Raw genomic sequence first — 18,895 nt, forward strand, 5'->3', positions numbered from 1 at the left:
CTGTAATTTGTGTCAGTCCGTACACACATAATTTCAAAATAAAAGTATTCATTATGCACTAAATACCTATATAAAAGTTTGTAGTTATAAGTCATTTACAAAAATAGTGTCATAATACTTATTAAAATATAGTAACCGTTACATTGATAAAACAATAATTATGAGTATATATAAAATGCAGTGTTAGTTTCTTATTTTCAAACTGCTCTTAATTTGATAGCTACATCAACGTATGTATGCTCCGGAAGCAATTCCTGTTTCTAGCATCACTGAGCTTGTCTGAAGCGCAGTCAGCAGAGGAAGGAAGAAGAGAACGGAGTTGCTGTCTCATCAGTTTGACAAGGGCATGGGGAGAAGACTCTTCGTAGTGTTTCGCTAAATTAATAAACGCTTTTTGTTCATCACATGTCGTTTAGTACCGTATGCTTGAGAGTAAAATGGCTTTGATCCTTGTCAGGAGGTCATCTTTTCCAGTGCTGAAAACGAGCAGATCGCTGTTCAGGGAGTTCGATAAAGGTAGGCTTTTGGCTGTGTTTATTCGAAACTACTGGTTGATTGTGCGCCGATCTCTTGACATGACAGTTAACCCAATTGTCACGTGTTTAATTATAATGATCTTCCTATTGTCACTCAAACAATTTTAAACTATATTGTTTTAGTAAAGCCGGGTTGGATTAATTTAGCGTGGGATGGACATGTAACTAGGTATTACCCTGCAAGTTTCAATGCTGTCAGTGTCTAGCGATCTTGCCGCGTGTTATATTCACCGAGTCGTAATTTGAATTTCTCTCATTCTAAAAAGGAGTAGGTTAGGTTAGGTTAACTGATAACTGGTAGTGTCTAGTGATGAACCCACCAGCCTACCAGATTTGGGTGCTTTCTGGAGACCCAAGATGCCGTTACTGACAAGCCTGATTTAGTAGATTAATGATCCACAAGATATGCTTTTGCGATTTTGTCAAATGTACAGTATGTTGTTTAACATTGCACTGTTTAGTGAAAAATAGATGAACAAACAATTGGATAACGGTAGTGTCCTTCCAATAAAACAAAGAAAACTTGGGGGCCCATTAATTTGACAGGAATCAAAATGAAGATAAATTCTGATGCCATTTTCCCGTTTGAAAAAGAAGTACTCTTTATAATGTGAGTTTCTTCGTTTTTAATGTGGTCACTGTTGCTCTTTTATGAAGTTTTTGTCAAAAGCCGTCATATTAAAGCAAGACTTAGCCAAAAATTGTTTTTTGGAAAGCAACTTAACTGATGAATAAAGTGGTACACCAAAGCTTCAAAAGGCGTTTTCATTATAAATTTGGATGCTTCAGAAGTACCAGCTAAAGTGATAAAATTCATCCAGTCATTCATAACTTCAAATAACAACCCGAGTTTCTTGGCAAATTTGAAAGCAATGAAAAGAAATCGATTAAGTAGTATCCGAAATATACGGTATATGTAGGTGGAGCATGGAGTCTTTTGGTATAGAGTCATCCAATGCTCCAGCGGTAGTTTAGAAAATAATAAATTAATTGTAGGAAGGAATTGGTTACTCAGCTTTTTTCCGTTTTTGCTATAACTTACATTATAGGAGCCTACTTTTGGCATGTTTTATGTATGCCATGTTTGGTGCTTTTTCAGAAGTTAAACTGGGACGATATTGTCAGGACTAATATATAAAGTTGTTGATGATGGTGGCTTAGAAAATAGATTGGTAAAAGTATGAACAACTAATTTGAAATTACATATTTTACTCCTTATAATTTGTTATACGATAATGACTTTTAAAATTATATGTATTTTCAGTCATTGAGTGTAATTGCAAGCCGTCAGTGATTTAGAGGTATTCAGGAGGAATATTTTTCTAAAATAAGTGCAAGTATGATAGGAGACGTGCGTGCATTCATTTGTTAACTCCTCACAGACAGTGCTAGTACAGCTGTAGTTAAGTTAAATGAAGTAAAATTTAAAATCAAGTACCTAATCTCTTTACCTGTGGCTAAAGTGCAGTTGTGACAAAATGAGTTACAGCAATGTTAATTCCAAAGTGAAAAGTAATTAATTGTTTCAAAACTTCCACATTGGACAAACATTTAGATAGATCAGCTCTTAACTGAAGTATGAGTCAAATTCTTCCGTAATGTTATGTAATATGTTAACAGGAGCACATAAGTGCAGAGACGGTTTGTGGGATCTGCCAAACATACTTCATTGCAGATAAACAAATCCTTAAATACTAAACTTCTGTCATTATTTGTGTTTTTGAAGCCGAAGATGTACTAATTAGTATAATAAATAGTATGTGTGAAATGCATAAATGACAGTTGAATGGTACAGGAGTGAAAGAAATAGTTTCCAATTACAAGTAATTACTGCAATTAGGGTCAGTCCAGATCAATATACACAGGCATAATTAATATCAAAGTCTGATCACTTATATGAATCATCTTGAAAACAATACAACAAATAATTTTTTTACAGGGTTACTTATATATTTGACTAATCTTCAATTGATAGAGGTGTTTTTACAAAGATAGTCTTAGAGGTGGAATAAATACTAAAAATAAGGTGGGATTTGGAAAATTAAAACTTTATCCATTAAATATTATACTTCAGTAAGTTTTTTTTTTTTAACCAGCTAATGCCTCCTTCATACAATGATAGCAACATAAATCTCACAATAACAAATGGTACAAACTGACAAATTGACTTGGTCACATACTTGATTTTAAACGTTTGTTGTAAGAAAGTTACAATTTTTACTTTTTAGAATCAATTTTAGAACTGATAAGCACTATTTATTTTCCAGGACTGAACAGACAATGACAGACAAATACATTAAGTATGTGCACCTGGTGAGGGAAATTGGCCCATGATTTTACAATTCCCTATAAACTCAATGCCAATCAAATCTCCCCATTTGTTTTTAACAATTTGCAGAATCCCTGTCTGTGCCACAAATGAAATTCAGGTGCTGTTTGCACCAAACATATTTGTTGGAACTAATGCTAAAACATTTGGCTTTACTCTCATGAGATCATAACACATTTTTCTCTCCTGGTTTTGGGAGACTGCATGTTTTACTAATATAATGAGAAATCGTCCTGGTTTGCTGTGCTGCTTCACAGGTCATACTTGTGGAGAATACACAGGGAGTAGTCTGTTGCTACCATAAATTCTGATGAGTTTTGCCCTTGCCTAGTGTTCAGTTTTTGAGGGAAACTCTGATTGTTGTAATGTCTTGATGGTGCCATATTTCCTCTAACTCTTAATCTTAACAGTGTCTCTATGATGTATGTCATGCGTTTAGAATTCTGCTACATCCTTCTTATTTTTTCATCAATAGAATTATAAGTATGTTTCCTAAAAATTATTTCTCTCGTAACCAACCATACTTAAGACATATAAAAAGTTAATTAAATGTGGAAAAACAAAATCTTGACTTTTGACTTTTAGTCACAAGATGCTAACATTTCAGTAAGGAAGTTCTGGATTTTGATAATCACAGTGTTGGCTATTAACCCTGTTCACATATTTTAATACTGTTAGTTTCACCATGTTTTTCCTCACTTTTTCATCTGTGCATGTCACACATGTAACTTCTGCAGCTAGGAGGTCTTTCTGGAAAAATACTAAGTCAATAGAAAGCAAAAGGCATTTTTTGCACATGAATGATGTTAAATTGCAAAGGGTCATGGCAACAAAGGTTTGTTTTTGCTGAAATGGTAAAAGTAAAATCCAGCTGCTCACTCTGATTTTTGTGGTCTTCTGATTTCTGGAAACTTTCTGTAAATTTTCTTTATTCATACCATGGTGTACATGTGACATGTATTATGCATTTACAGTGTTTTTCCCCCTTAACATTTCTGTTTGATGGGTTTAAGGAATTTTAAGTTCAGTTTGGTATAGCAACTGTCCAGTAGACTCTGACAGTCATTTTTTTAAAAGTGATTGCCAGTTTGAAGACTTAAGCAATTCTGTGTCTAAAATAATGAATTAATTTGGTTAAAGCAGTATAGCATGGATTATGAAATTTACTGTGTGCTTTAAAACTACAGTGCATCCGGAAAGTATTCACAGCGCATCACTTTTTCCACATTTTGTTATATTACAGCCTTATTCCAAAATGGATTAAATTCATTTTTTTGCTCAGAATTCTACACACAACACCCCATAATGACAACATGAAAAAAGTTTACTTAAGTTTTTTGCATCTCTGAAGTATTGAGCAAAGGTTGTGAATACTTATGTACATGTGATTCCTCAGTTTTTTAATTTTGCAACAACCTCAAGTAAACTTTTTTCACATTGTCATAATAGGGTGTTGTGTGTAGAGTTCTGAGGAAAAAATGAATTTAATCCATTTTGGAATAAGGCTGTAACATAACAAAATGTGGAAAAAGTGATGCGCTGTGACTACTTTTCAGATGCACTGTATGTGGAGCATATAAATATACTGTAAATAATATTAGCTAATTCATTTTACATGTTTTCTGTATTGTCAAAAATAAAATGTTTGTTACAGAAAAAAAAATGTCCAAAAAGACACATAGTCGAGTCCGTCCTGGCTATGTTGGTTACCAGATGCAAAGTAACCTTGTGCACGGAGCCATAATAAGTAATGCCCCAGTGTCCTGAAAAGGAGTTTAAAAAATTTTCTGTGGTTTGACATGAATTTAAAGAAGCATGCAGAAGTAGAAGTTGATGTGACTTTTATGTATTGATCTTTTCATCTTTTGATTTAAATAATACTTTTATATACATTAATAATTATAAATTTTACTTCAAAATTTCAATATTTGATATTTTTAGTGTAAAATGTTTAAATTAGCAGTCCAGTATTTAGTAGTATTCATGGATGTTTGAGACTGGATTCAAATGCCAGTCTGATCTCTTACTGTGTGGATTTTATATTTACCAGTGTTTGTATGAGATTTGTTTTTCACAAGGTAATCCAGTTTTCCTCACACATCCCAAAGATATTGATGTTTGGTATCTCTAAAATCTGTTTTTTGCATAAGTGTATGTGAATACCTCATGTTAGACGACTGGAAACATGACAAGGGTAGGTTCTTTCTTTACATGTGAGGATGCAAGATCTTGCTACACTTGTGTCTGGGGATGGAACAAGATTAATTAACTTCACTTGTATGTATACTTTTTTTCCTGCTGCTTTTTCTTTTTAATTAAATACTATGACAGGAATAAAACAGTTTTTATAATTAAATATTTGATCAGTTGCTCCATGGACTAATTGGATTTTTAAAAACAGAAACTACTTTCAAACTCAAATCCCTGCAAATGCATTTGTTATTTCTCATCTCCACAATTCAGTTTACTGAAATATCAAGAGTTTATTAATTAAAGAGCAAAGGTGTTTTTTTAGTTGTTTTTATTTAAAAAAATGTGTAAATAATACACAATTTTTAATGATTTGTTAAATTTCCAACTCTTAACATGCAAATAACTCTGCATTCCAGATGGAAGTTAAATTGATTTTAACTCCTAACAGCTTTGCCTATTCACTTTAAAGCAATGTTGGTATAGGTATTTTTTTTTTCTCATATCAGTGGTTGAAATCACTTTGGTTTCTAACTTGTTTCTTTTCAGGAGATCCAGAAATCCATCTTTAAACCCATCAGGCTTTTGAAAGCACTTAGTCCAATTCAGAGCTAATTTCATATAGCTTTCTTTTAGAAAAAGTTTACCTTCCTATGTACTGCTTTTTGTATATGATGTATTTATACATTTTTTTCTTTCTATCTTTTGTCTTTTGCAGTCAAACTAAGATGTTCTACTTGTTTCAGCTGCACAGCTCTTCGACTTGGGAGTCATAGGTAGGAACAAAGGTTACCAATGGCATGTGATAAACAGTTTACTTCATTTTACTTTCTTTTCTCTTGATGAGAATTACTGCATTATCTTTTAAGACTTGGAGAGAATTGTGTGGCTCAATGATCTTTAGATATATGTTGTATAATTTATAGATTCTAAATTGATCAAGGGCTAACTGCCAGGATGAAAACAATCCACAAAGTTGAGAGTGTCATGATGGTAATTTAAAATTCAGACATCTATTTACCTTGCAAGTTTGCAATATGTATCACTTTGAAAAATAATTTAAAAAGATCAGTTTAATCCTTAATAATTTAGGTGTTTATGACCATATGTGCTAGAAAAAATGCAACCTCAATTCCAAAAAAGATGGGACGCTGTGTAAAATGTAAATAAAAACACAATGCAATAATAGTAGAATATAGAAAACATGTCAAATGTTTAAAATGAGAAAATGTACCATTTTAAAAAAAATTAATAAAGTCATTTTGAATTTGTTGGCAGCAAAATTTCTGAAAATAGTTGGGACAGGGCCATGTTTACCACTATGTAGCATCCCCTGTTCTTTTAGCAACAGTCCGTAATCATCTGGAAACTGAGAAGAGACCAGTTGCTGGACGTTTCGTAGAAGAATGTTGTCCCCTTCTTGTCTGATATAGGATTCTAGCTACTCAACAGTCTTGGGTAATCTTTGTCATATCTTTCATTTCATGATGTGCCAAATGTTTTCAATTGGTGAAAGGTCTGGACTCCAAACAGGCTAATTCAGCACCTGGACTTTTCTACTACAAAGCCATGCTGTTGTAATAGATGCAGTATGTGGTTTAGCGTTGTTTTGCTGAAATATGCAAGGCCTTACCTGAAAAAGATGCCGTCTGTATGGTTGTTCTAAAACCCATGCATACATTTTAGCATTGATAGTGCCTTTCCAGATGTACAAGCTGACAGTTCCATAGGCACTAGTGCACCTCCATACCACCAGAGAAGCATAATTTTGAACTGAGCGCTGATAACAAGTCTTGTGGTCCCTCTCCTATTTAGTGTGGAGGACATGGTGTTCTTGTGTTCCAAGTTGAATTTACAAATTTTGATTCATATGACCACAGAACAGTTTTCCACTTTGCCTCAGTCCGTTTTAAATGAGCTTTGGCCCAGAGAAGATGGTGGCATTTCTCAATCATGTTCACAAATGGTCTCTTCTTCGCATGATAGAGCTTTAACCTTCATTTGTGGATGGCACGGTGAACTGTGTTTATAGAAAATGATTTCTGGAAGTGTTCCTGAGTCCATGCAGTGATTTCCATGACAGAATCATGTATGCTTTTATTGCAGTGCCACCTGAAGGCCAGAAGGAAGTTCACGGGCATCTGATATAAATTTTTGGCCTTATCCCTTCCAAACAGAGGTTTCTCCAGATTCTATAATCTTTTGATGATATTTGTAGATGATGAGATATTCAAAGTGTTTGCAATTTTATCGTTGCAGGACATTATTCTGAAATTGTTCCACAATTTATAGACAGTTTTTTGTAGATTGGTGAACCTCTGCTCATCTTTACTTCTGAGAGACTCTCATTTCTAAGATGCTCTTTTTATACCCAATCATGTTAAGTGCTCACTTACTTTTCCAGCCTTTTGTTTTCCCTGGCCCATCATGTTGATAACATCAGATTCAAAATGGGCCAATATTTTTCATGAAATAGTAAAATGTGTCATGTTCAACATTTAATGTTTTCTATATTCTATTGTGAATAAAATATGGGTTTATGAGATTTGCAGATCATTGCATTCTGTTTTTAATTATAGTTTACACAGCGTCCCAACTTTTTTGGAATTAGTGTTGTATGATGTATGTTGATAGTGAATATTGTAAGGTTTTTGCTTTGAAGTTTTTGCTTTAAGAAACTGGGTAAAACTAAGAATGTATGCCTCAGCGTCCTAACATATGCTATGGAAAACTTCTCCCTTTGGAACTGGCAGGGTCTAGTAGTATTACAGTTCTCCACATTTTATTTCTCAGTGTGTACACATTTTGCATGGTCACTGTTGTTTGTTGCAAGCATTTCATTGAGATAAGCAGAAATTCTCTAAAAGTAATCAGTGAGAACCAAGTCAAATGTATAGGCCTTGGTTAATGTGGAACTGCAACACCTTTCTGGCGCATTGGGCAAATAGCAATAAAGACAACAAGTGTGTTTTGAAGGTCAGGCACCTGCAGCACAGGCACTCACACATTTTTATAGATGCAATTTTTTCTTTTAACTTTAATGTATAAACAATGGGAATTAAGTCAACACAAAAAAGCTCAAACTCTGCATCATTTTAATTTGAAACCAAAAAAAGTCTAAGCATTTTTGTGAAGATGGTGCAAAAACAGAAGTAATTGCAAAGAGTAGGGGTAACACCTCACTAATACAAACTTAAAAGTACTATTAAAAGCACTAAAATGAATATACTATAACTCGCAACAATTTAAAAGAACAGTTAAAAACACAAGTAAAAACATACCACTGTACAAAATGAAAGATTAGCTGTCTTTTCCCCCACTATATTTTTTTATTTATTTATTTATAAAGCACTTTAAAACCAACTTAAACATTAAAAACTTTAAAGTCTTTTCCCCACTCTATATTATGTTGCCTTAACCATATCTACCGACTTGCCTCCTCCTCCATGCTAACAAGTTATTTTTAACTACTTGCCTGATTTGTTAAGTTGAAAAACCAAACTATCTTAATAGTCCTGTTACTGATTTAGCTACAGATCTGCCGCAGCTTATCTCAATTGCCCACATGTGCGCAGTCTGACCTCTTTGGGTGGTGTCAGCTGCCAAATCAGCATATTTCACTTTCTTTCTCTCATTCTCTCCTTCTTCAACACACCCTTTCCATGTCACCGTTAATTCAATGAAGTATACTACTTTGTTTTCTGACCAAAACACCATGTTTGGTCGCAAACTACTTGTAGTTATCCCCTTTGGTACAGCTAAACTTGTATTGAGGTCTACATTTGGCTCCCAGTCATTTTGTTATGTTTAATTGACCCTCTCTTTTTTAATTATACTTATTTTGCCTTTGTTCTCCCCTAATTGACAAATACTTGCTTGATCTCATTTCTCTCCTTTGCTGAATTTACACCTGTTCTTTTTTTTCCTCCCAATGCTGCAGCAACACATAACAATTAATTATGCCTCCATGTATATCTTTCTTGGCTCAAATTAACCTTATAGCCAGATAGACTATGCTGCAATGACACAGTCCCTACATACAACGCACACTTCGGGTGAACTCCTGTCCATACCATTATATTATTTGGAGATGGGAGCACATCATAAATTCCTCCAATAAGGAACCTTACCCTATCTGATTCCATCTCCTACAATTCCCTCCATTTCAGTCTTCTATTCTCCTCCAGTCTTTCTCAATTTAACCACTGACCCTGTTTTCCTTGAGAAGCTGTGATAGCACTTCTGCCTACCTCCTCCTGATGCCTTATTTCCTCCACCACCTTCTTAACTTGGCAACCAAACCCTGCCCTGCTGTGATGCACATGCTACGTGTCTGTAAGACACAAATCCACTTCAGCTTACTTTACCATTGCCTCTGGGTCCCATTTGCATCTGGCTTGAGTTGAGATTTTGGCCTTATTACCACATCATTTAAATGAGACAATGTTAAGTGCAATCTTGCTTTTGCGCATTTGAACTCTTCCACCAAGCTGGGTATTGGTAATTCCAAGAGTCCTTTACCATAACAAGCATTTGTTCTTAGACATCTGAGAACTCCCAGCCATGTTCTTATATATGCACTGATCCTTCTTTTAACTCTCTCCACTTGACAAATGGTAATGCAGTATCATAAACTGTTGGAGCCACATTATCCATGGAAATAACCCAAAATGCGCACACTACACTTTACATTTTCCTGGCAGGCCACATTCATTGATTCTTTTCATTCCATTAAAGATTTATTGTTTTGTATCTTCAACCAGCTGCCTATCACTTAATGTGGCATTACATCACCTGTCAATGCTTTTAACTGCCTCTTCCTCATCTAGATGAAATGTCTTCTATCTGGCCCTTAATAGTCAAGATACTTCACACTTATTGAGCTTAACTTTAATTATGGCCCATTTTAAAGTGTCATTGATTTTTCCTAGTAATCTCTTTTGCCCCAGTAGTTGTAATCATTGTCAAATCATCCATGTATGCCCTAACAGATGGTAGCCAGAGGCCAATCTCCTGCTTTTCTTCTCCCACCACCCATTTCAAAGCCCTGATAATAAATTCCGATCACTCAGCTATAATGCTGACTTCCAATTGCTGCCAGTCAGTTATCAGATCTTTTGTACTGAACACACATTTTTATGTCATTAAAAACAGTTTATAATTAACTCCTGAACACATCCTCAAAAAGTTCCACAAGTATCTCAACACCCCCGGGACCTTCTTGTATGCTTTTTTTAAAAAAAAAAATTAAAAAAATTTAATTGGGTCCCGGAGCTTACCCAGCTCTAGCTTGCTGCACAGCTATTGATACTTTTGACCATGGATTAGTGTCCGTGTCCTTTACCACATACCCTACCGAAGGAATACTTATCTTTCTATTTTTCCCAGCTTGTCCTTATTAGTAAACATTCACTGTGAGTGCCTCTCTCAAATTCCTCTATAAGACACTGTCCGCTTTCCTCTGTTTTGTTGTGCAAATAAAGATTTTGTAAATTTAAATGGATTGCTGAAAAAGATGTTGGGAGCACGTGCTGATAACAGTGCATTGTCAAAAGATATTATTAAATTGATATAAAAAGAGCCAAGCCATTTTATTAATGTTGCAAATGGCTATTACTGTTTGTGATTAATTATTCATATATGACCACAAAGCCTTATTTCAGCAGCTATCACTCATCTTCAAATAGGGATGCTCTGAGCAATAGGATGATTTTAAATACAAAAGAGTCAATAAGTGATCAGTAAGTTGGCTGATCACAAAAAACTAGTAATGATTAGTTTTTACATTACATTAAAGAAAGTGGAGTAATACACAGAAAAAGAAATCGTCTGGTTCAATTACATAAATGGCAAGAAAAGGTACAGTGGTATGCAAAAGTATTTAATCCACTTGAAATTCGTCATAATTTTCTGCATGACAGATTTGTCGACATATTTCTCCATTCAGTATTTGGACACATCATCCAACAATGTTATCCGGGGTTATCAGGATTTTCGGGTCTTTCAAACATCATGCACCCTTGAAGAAGAAGAAGAACTCAAAAGTTAGTGTGTTTCCTTAAGTATTTAAACCCTACACATTAATACTTTGTCAAGAACCCTTTTGCTGCAAAAGCAGTCTTAATTTTTTGGGATTATGTTTGTACTAGTTTTGCACATTGTTCAGGAGTGATTCTTCCCCATTATTCTTGGCGGATTTTATAGACAGCCTCTTAAGTTTGTGGGATGGCACCTCTGGACAACAGTTTTCAAATAGTGCCATGGATTCTCAATAGGGTTTAGATCAGGGCTTTGACTGGGCCATTCCAAAACATTCACCTTTCTGTTTTTGAGCCATTGTAGTGTCATTTTGGGCTAATGCTTAGGGTCATTGTCATGTTGAAAGAGTAATCTTCTCGTGAGCTGTAGGTTCATAGCAGACTAGAACAAGTTCTCCTGCAGTATTTTGTGATATTTGTGTCCAACCTTTGACAAGATTCCCAGTCTCATCACATGAAAAGCATCCCCATAGCATGATGCTCCCACCACCACATTTCACCATAGGTATGGTGCTTTTTGAGACCTGGGCAGTCCTTTCTGAAGTTTGCCCAAAAATGCCCATTTTGGTCACATCTGACCATAAAGCTTTCTCCCACATCTTAACTGGGTCCTTCTCATGCTTTGAAGCAATTGCCATATGTGCTTTTATGTGGACCTTTTTAAGGAATGGCTTTTTGTTATGCTCCTGTAGAGTCTGGTTTTATGTAGATCTCTTGAAATTGTGGACCCATGCACTTTCACTCCAGTTTCAGACTAAGAGCATTGGAGACTTTTGAGAGTGACAGTTGGATTTTTTGTAGCCTCTCTCACCAGTAGACTTCTTGTTCTGATATTTAGTTTTGAGGGATAGCCTGTTCTAGTAGGAGTCTGGGTGCTGTGATGAAAATCCTCTTTCTGATGATGAATCCAACAGTGTTTAATGTTAATGGGACATTCAAACTCTTCAATATTTTTTGTAGCCATTTCCTGCCTAGAGCATTTCAATGACTTTGTCACATCAGCAGAATGCTGCTTTGTCTTAATTGTGAAGTGAGTGTTCAACAAAGACTATGGCCCTTATAAAAGGTAATTTTTATATCTAGCGAGATCTAAAGGATTCAATACCCAATTATGCTTAATTATGGTCAAATGACTGTCACTTTTGTGTCATTTGTGATTAATTTGTCATTTGTGTAAAACTGGAGCTTCTTGAGCACAGAACTTTAAATACTTATGCAAAAACTACATTTTGAGTTTTTCTTCTTCAGTTCAATATCTACAGAAAATGGTTTATTTTGACTTTGGAAATATTCTTACAGCATAAAAGTTCACATTAAAATACTAAATAAATATGAGCACAAATCTTTTGTTATGCAGAAAATTGTGATCAATTTCAAGGGGACTGAATACCTTTGCATGCCTCTGTACTTTAATGTATTCAGATTTTATTTTTTTTTTGTCACTGAAAAAACAACAAGCTTGTGTTTAAGTGCTTCAGCTTACATTTTTAATTAGAAGAAGAAAAGATAAAAGAAGAATGTGAAATTGCTGCTTAGTAAGCAATGTGGTTGTTAGCAAAACAGCAAATTAATTAAATTAAAAATTTAAAGTAAATTTTTTTTTTATATATATTTTTATGGTCACTGAAAAATGACTACAAAATTTCATTTTGTTAATAAAAAATGAACTGTTAACACCTGTGGTCTCTAGCTTAATTCAAATTCTAATTCCAAAGTTAATACTTTTAATATAGAACATAGGGCTTCTGTGCATCTGGTTATGCAGCAGCTTAGTATAAAAACTTTTTTTTAAAGGGATAAAATAATGTTTGTCAAAATGGGCCGATCCAGTCGGTTTTGGTTTTTAAAAAACCTGATTGGAGCCTCCACATCTGCAACAGTGAAAAGACAATTCTTGAGATGCTGGCCTTATAGGCAGCCCTTTAAAGAAAAAGCCATATTTGAAACTGGGGGAAAAAAAAGAAAAGGTTAAAATATACAAACTTTTTGAATTGCTGAGAAATCACCATTCAAGGTCTGTGTTCTTTTGCACATTTTGAAATGTACTTTTCACTGTAGGCAGAAGACACTAGTACAGTGGAACCTTGGTATACGTCCTTAATTCGTTCCAGACCCTTTGACTTATACCAAACAGGACGTATACCAAACAAATTTTTCCCATAAGAAATAATGGGGAAATGATTAATCCGTTCCCATGAAAAAAAAAATCCTATTGCTATTGGCATATTATACATTGATGGGGTTGTATAAAATAATTTAAACACTGCTTAATACTAAAATACATAAATACAAAAGCAATTAGATGAAATTAATGAAAATTTTACCTCACTTTTTAATAACATCTTTGTTTTTCACAATTGTAGATACCGTCGTTCTTGGCAAACGGTATGCAACAGCCATGTCCTGGATACGCATGCCACCTTCATACTTTTCAACAATCAATTCAAACTTACATGAAAAAAACACAAAATCACGTCAGACGATGCAGGTTTGCTGTATGCTCCCATCTGCTGCCGGGGAGCCCTTGAACCCTACACCGTCGGTAATGTGCCTCACTGCTAACCTCATTGGTAACAACAAAGCAAGGGGATGGTGAAAAAGTGCAAAGTGCTTTTATTAAATCAATTAACAAAACAAGGTGTTCAAATTAAAGTGCAGTCTCCAAATTTCCAATAAATAATCCATAAAATCAGAAGTGAAACATGGAGGTTAAAAACAATAGAAAAAAGTCTTCTTAAAAACAACAAAGTAAAAATTGAGCAGGAAGCATTCTTTTAAAAAAAAAAAAAAAAAAAAAAAGAAGAAGCCCGGTGCCTTTTTACCTGGCGGCCCCCCTGCTTCCCAACAGGGGAGTCGCCCTACTTGCAGCTGACGTTAACTCTGCCTACTTCAGCTACTTCGCTCGCTTGCTCGCTCTCTCTCTCTCTCTCTCTCACACTCAACCTCCCGTCTTTTTTTTCTTTTTACTCCCCTTCTAGCTGACTCGTGCATCTGTTTATCAAGATAAGCAGCCCCAGGAACAATCATGAATGCGGACGGTTCCCTCACAAGTGCACTTTGGTGAGAAACGCCCACATTGCGAATCGCCCTGACAACCTTCAGCCACATAACCACCACGCCCCCTCACCAAGCTGCGAGCGCGGTGATTATTTATTTTAAAGGTGGACTTTGACAGTAGCTGTGGACCCGCTATACCACACACGTGAAAGTTCAGAGAGTTATAGTGCGGGTTGTTCACTGAATGCTAGCAACTGGCGCACTAACGCTCGTGGGCAGTCGTGGCTTTGTCTCGAGAGAGTTAAACAAGGTTAGCACGCGAGTCGTATTCCAAACAAAGGTCGTATACCAAGCAAAATTTTTCTTGTCCAAACAGGACGTATACCAAGTTGGACTTATTCCAAAGCAGACGTATACCAAGGTACCACTGTATTTCGAGTGTATTATTTAAAGTAGCAGCTTTCCACTTTGATCCAATTTGCTCTGTTCTCTTGAGCGTATTTAACACGTTTGTATGTAATATTCTGTTTCTTGTCAATCTGTTGCATGAAATGAACTTCATTTTGCAAAATGGCAATAGAGTGACTATATTCTTGTGACAGCTGTTTTCGTTTGGGCAATCTTTGAAACCCAGTAGTGAACTTTAGGAATGCAGGTACCTTGCAACCCAAAGAAACACAATCTGCTTGGTTTATTGAACAGAATCTTGAGTTTCAGCTGTGCTAACCTAATTGCGGATATTTCCTTCTACAACCTATTAGTGTTTAAACATGATTAAGAATGGTCTATGAGTTTAATATTAGGCCTCTAGAGTAATGGCTGCTGGAAGTTAAGCCTAGTAGTCCTATGAGAATAGTACATTATTCTTCAGTAATTTTTATATGAAAATGAATGAAATTTTTTAACAGTAATTTCTTGGCTTTATTTTTCAATCAATTTAATGATACAGTACCTTGATTCAAAAAAGGTATTGATTTCTATCAAATGTGAAAATTTGTGGGTGATTCCAAACTTACAACAGTAGGTGCAAGTCATTCATTGATATTTATAAAGTACAACACCACAAGGTAAATATTCTAAGATAAACAGTATAAGGTAGCATTAGTGGAGAAACCCAAAAATCTTTTAAGTTGCAAAATACTAACAGAGTGAAATATATCTATTTAATATATATTTGATTTTTAAGTAAGTGAAGTGTTATGCTCATTTGCTATTTTGATCCAGTTTATATTTTTTTTCTTGTCATTTGTTTTTAGGAATGTAACCATCAGAAATGGGAGTGTTTTTTTGCCACTTAGTGTTGGCCATAGCTCCAGTTATTGCAGCTGGACAAGGGGGAGAATCAGATGCTACAATGGAGTGTTGGATGGCTCGCATTTATTGGGCCCTGTGGCTTCCCTAGGAGTTGTAGGACCCTGGCATGGTCCAGTAAGGTGGTGGCATTCCACTAATAATTTATATGATGATTCCAAAGTGGAGAAATCTTTGAAATCTCTTAAGGACAAAAACAAGAAACTGGAGGAGGGAGGTCCAGTATACAGCCCTACTGTTGATATAGAACCTGTTAGAAAGACAATAACACAAAGAGTAATAGATGAAGTAAAGCACTATTACCATGGATTTCGATTGCTGTGGATTGATACAAAAATAGCAGGCCGTATGCTATGGGGAATCCTCAATGGACATATTCTCTCCCGGAGGGAGCGGAGACAGGTATTTATTTATTTACTTTTACAAGCTGTTTTATTTGTTGAGTGCAATTTTTTTATGAGTTTAAACACTTCTTTGGATGTGTAAGACCAAATTCAGTGTCAAGAAAATATTCGTGGCACTTGCCAAAATTGGCATTTCTTAAATAAGCAGCTTATCATGGTTGAACACTACTGCTTCTTAGGTCCAGAGACCTGGGTTTGAATCCTGTGTGTGACTATTGTCAATGTGGAGTTTGCACATTCTTGTTGTGTCTGCATGAGATTTCCTCCATATACTTGGGTCTTCCTCACACATCTCCTAAAGTTGTGTAGATTAGGTTAATTAGCAATTCAAATTGATCCAGAGTAAGAGAGCATTGGTTTATGAGTAAGTGGGCTCTGTGATTTATTGGAGCCCTCTTTTTGCCTTCAGTCTAATAGGAAAATGCACTATATTTGCTTGTTAATAAGGGATTTTTTTGCAACAAACCATGGTACAAATATAGTTGTGAATGCTATATTGCCTTTATAGATGGGGCATTGTTTATTTATTTATTTCTTTGAATATATTGATATCCAGGCATGGTAAAAAATATAGATTACCTGAATTACTGGTGTGAAGTTCATGTACTTTTTTTTTTGTTTTTTTTTTAATAGTTCTTTTCAGTCATTCTTGCAATTTGAAACAATATTAGGAAGCATGCCTAGCCTGCATATTCTAGATTTTAATAAAATAAAATCATTTTAATAAAATAAATTTAAATGTTTGTAGGCGATTTTCCTGGAGTCATAGTCTCCACGTTATTTTTCTTTATTTTCCTTTATTTGCCTAATAATACCCAGGTTATAGTTTAATCCTTAAAAATGGATGAAGTCCCCAATGAAATCCTTAGGTTTGCTGATGGTAAGGTACAAACTTTTGCTATTACACCATTCTATGGGATTAAGTTATGCTTATGCATGGGGTAAAGGTCAGTAGCAATGGAAATTGTACATTTAGTTAGCTGGAAGCTTAAATAATGCTAATTGGTGGTGATGTTAATTTTATTCTGCATTTCTTGACTGCATTAGTGTGCCCTGGTGTATTTGAAGTTTTGGCTTTTTTAAAATGAATTAATTATGCATTTAGAACATCAAATAAAGTGTTACTGAAATTTGTCACATTATATTAAAGGGTTTCTAGATAGTGACTTCATAATATATACATAAGCATGGAATGACATTTAAGAAGAAATTAATAATTACAGTTAACATCAGTGTTTGGAAGATGTGGAACAAAATATCATTTGTATTATTGGGGAACTCCTTTTAATACAATTTAATGGCATCTACTTTATAAAACATCTTCTTGTGAATAATATTATAAAATCAAATATTTCTTATTAAATGTTGTTCAATAGCCTATTCATGTGTTGTGAATCTCCATGTGGACACCCTTCATCTAAACCGTTATCCAAATTTGATCCCCTGTTGGACATTTAAAGTAATCTGGAACTAGTTGAATTAACACTGGTAAGCCTTGTGTCTTTCTATAACTCTACAAGTTACACATCTTCAGTTGCTCACTTCTAGCAGTCACATTAATCAGTCTAGAAAATGTGTCCTGATAGTCCTCCAATAAAAAAAAGGTTTTTAAAACAAGGCTGTAGAGCTGATGCTTGTTGACAACGGCTTTGAATGAATGGAAAATACATGAAAAAGAACAGGCCATCATGACTGATAACACTGCTATTATGGAGCCACTTCAAGTTGGCTACTTTGAGCACAGTCTCAATTTTGAATCACAGGCTGCTCTGAAAATTCCAACAATTTCCTGCTTGCTTTCCTGGGTGAAGCAAATTGTCTCGTCGTAGGGTCTCTTATCTTTACAGGTAAAATTAGTAGATTCTGTTACTTTTTGATCTCAAGGTGACTTAAACGGAAAGTTGAAGCAAAAATCTACATTTAGCAATTAAGCAGGATAGAAATTGACCAGATCAATCTTGAGACTTTTAAAATCAATATTGAATTGTTAAAACGGATAATAACAATTAATTGAAAAAATTATATTTTTACCCATGCCTGTTCACAAGTAGTGAAATACAGCAAATTTCATATTGCACATCTTTCTATTTAAAATACTAAAAGAGTCCTGCAAAAATAAATGTCTTAAAAAAATTACACAAATTATTTGATTATGCAGTGATCTGTCACAATAAACATCTTGATCATGTTACAGTGTTTATTCACTAATAATGTGAATACGTCAGAATGGAACAGATCAGAACATTAAACATGATTTTTCTCTTTTTACAAGTTTGGGAAAGTGTTTGGCTCTGATTAAGATATTTCAAAAATTGAAAGAGACCACTGTTAAGGAGTGGTGGCTCTGAGGCTAGAGATCTGCTGTTTGAATCCTGTAAACGCCAAAAGTGACTCAACTCTGAGCCCATGAGCAAGGCCCTTAACCTGCAATTGTTTCATCCTGGGTATGAAATTAACTTGCATCCAGTCCAGCAAGCTGATTTTCTACTTACAGGGAAAACTTGGGGGTTGGTGGCAGGATTGGCACTCCAGCCACCATTTTAAAAAAAAAAAAGAAAGTCAAAAACAAACATTATTTTAGTGTGGTGTTGAGGTGTCACCTGCTGCACTTCAGTCCCAATCCAGGTGGTTTGTCATGTGCTGAGCATGGTAATGTGCTATTAGGAGGGTGAAAATGTATTCTTAACTATGACTTGACTTGACTTGACTTGATTAACCCAGTGACCGGACTTGACTTACTTCAACGTAATCCTTATAACATGAGATTTGACTTGAAATTTAAGGTTAGGACTTGAAGGTTAATTGAGACTTGCATAAGTAGGACTTGGTTCCATCTCTGACATGGGGCAAATAAAGTATAAAAAAAAAATACTTTTTTTGGGTGAAGTATTCTTTTAACAGTTTTAAATTATAACCTTATGTTCAATGTGTTAACAAGTTAAACATGTAAAAGTTTTCTTTACCACCAAACTCCCATTTGTAAAGGGTTGTGGCCTGTTCTGCTGTAGTTTCCCCACAGTGCTCAACTTTTATCCATCCATTTTGTAAACCACTTATCCACTTCAAATTCAAGGTCCATTGTGGTTTTTG

At 35.0% G+C, this 18,895-nt stretch overlaps 1 protein-coding gene across 2 annotated transcripts in view; it reads left to right on the forward strand.

Annotated features, from left to right (window-relative positions):
- Nucleotides 1-279: 279 nt before the first annotated feature.
- The window catches only part of letm1 (leucine zipper-EF-hand containing transmembrane protein 1), a 90,957-nt gene continuing 72,341 nt past the window's right edge, over nt 280-18,895 (forward strand). Inside the window, exons 1-3 of one of the 2 annotated variants that reach the window (XM_039751743.1) lie at nt 280-516; nt 5,774-5,831; nt 15,347-15,803. In XM_039751743.1, the coding sequence (XP_039607677.1) occupies nt 423-516; nt 5,774-5,831; nt 15,347-15,803 (609 nt within the window). In that variant the 5' untranslated portion in view covers nt 280-422. The remainder of the gene's footprint in view (nt 517-5,773; nt 5,832-15,346; nt 15,804-18,895) is intronic. The other variant, XM_039751745.1, reaches the window with a different exon arrangement.

Source organism: Polypterus senegalus, chromosome 4 (assembly GCF_016835505.1).
Source record: "Polypterus senegalus isolate Bchr_013 chromosome 4, ASM1683550v1, whole genome shotgun sequence".
Taxonomy (NCBI): domain Eukaryota; kingdom Metazoa; phylum Chordata; class Cladistia; order Polypteriformes; family Polypteridae; genus Polypterus; species Polypterus senegalus.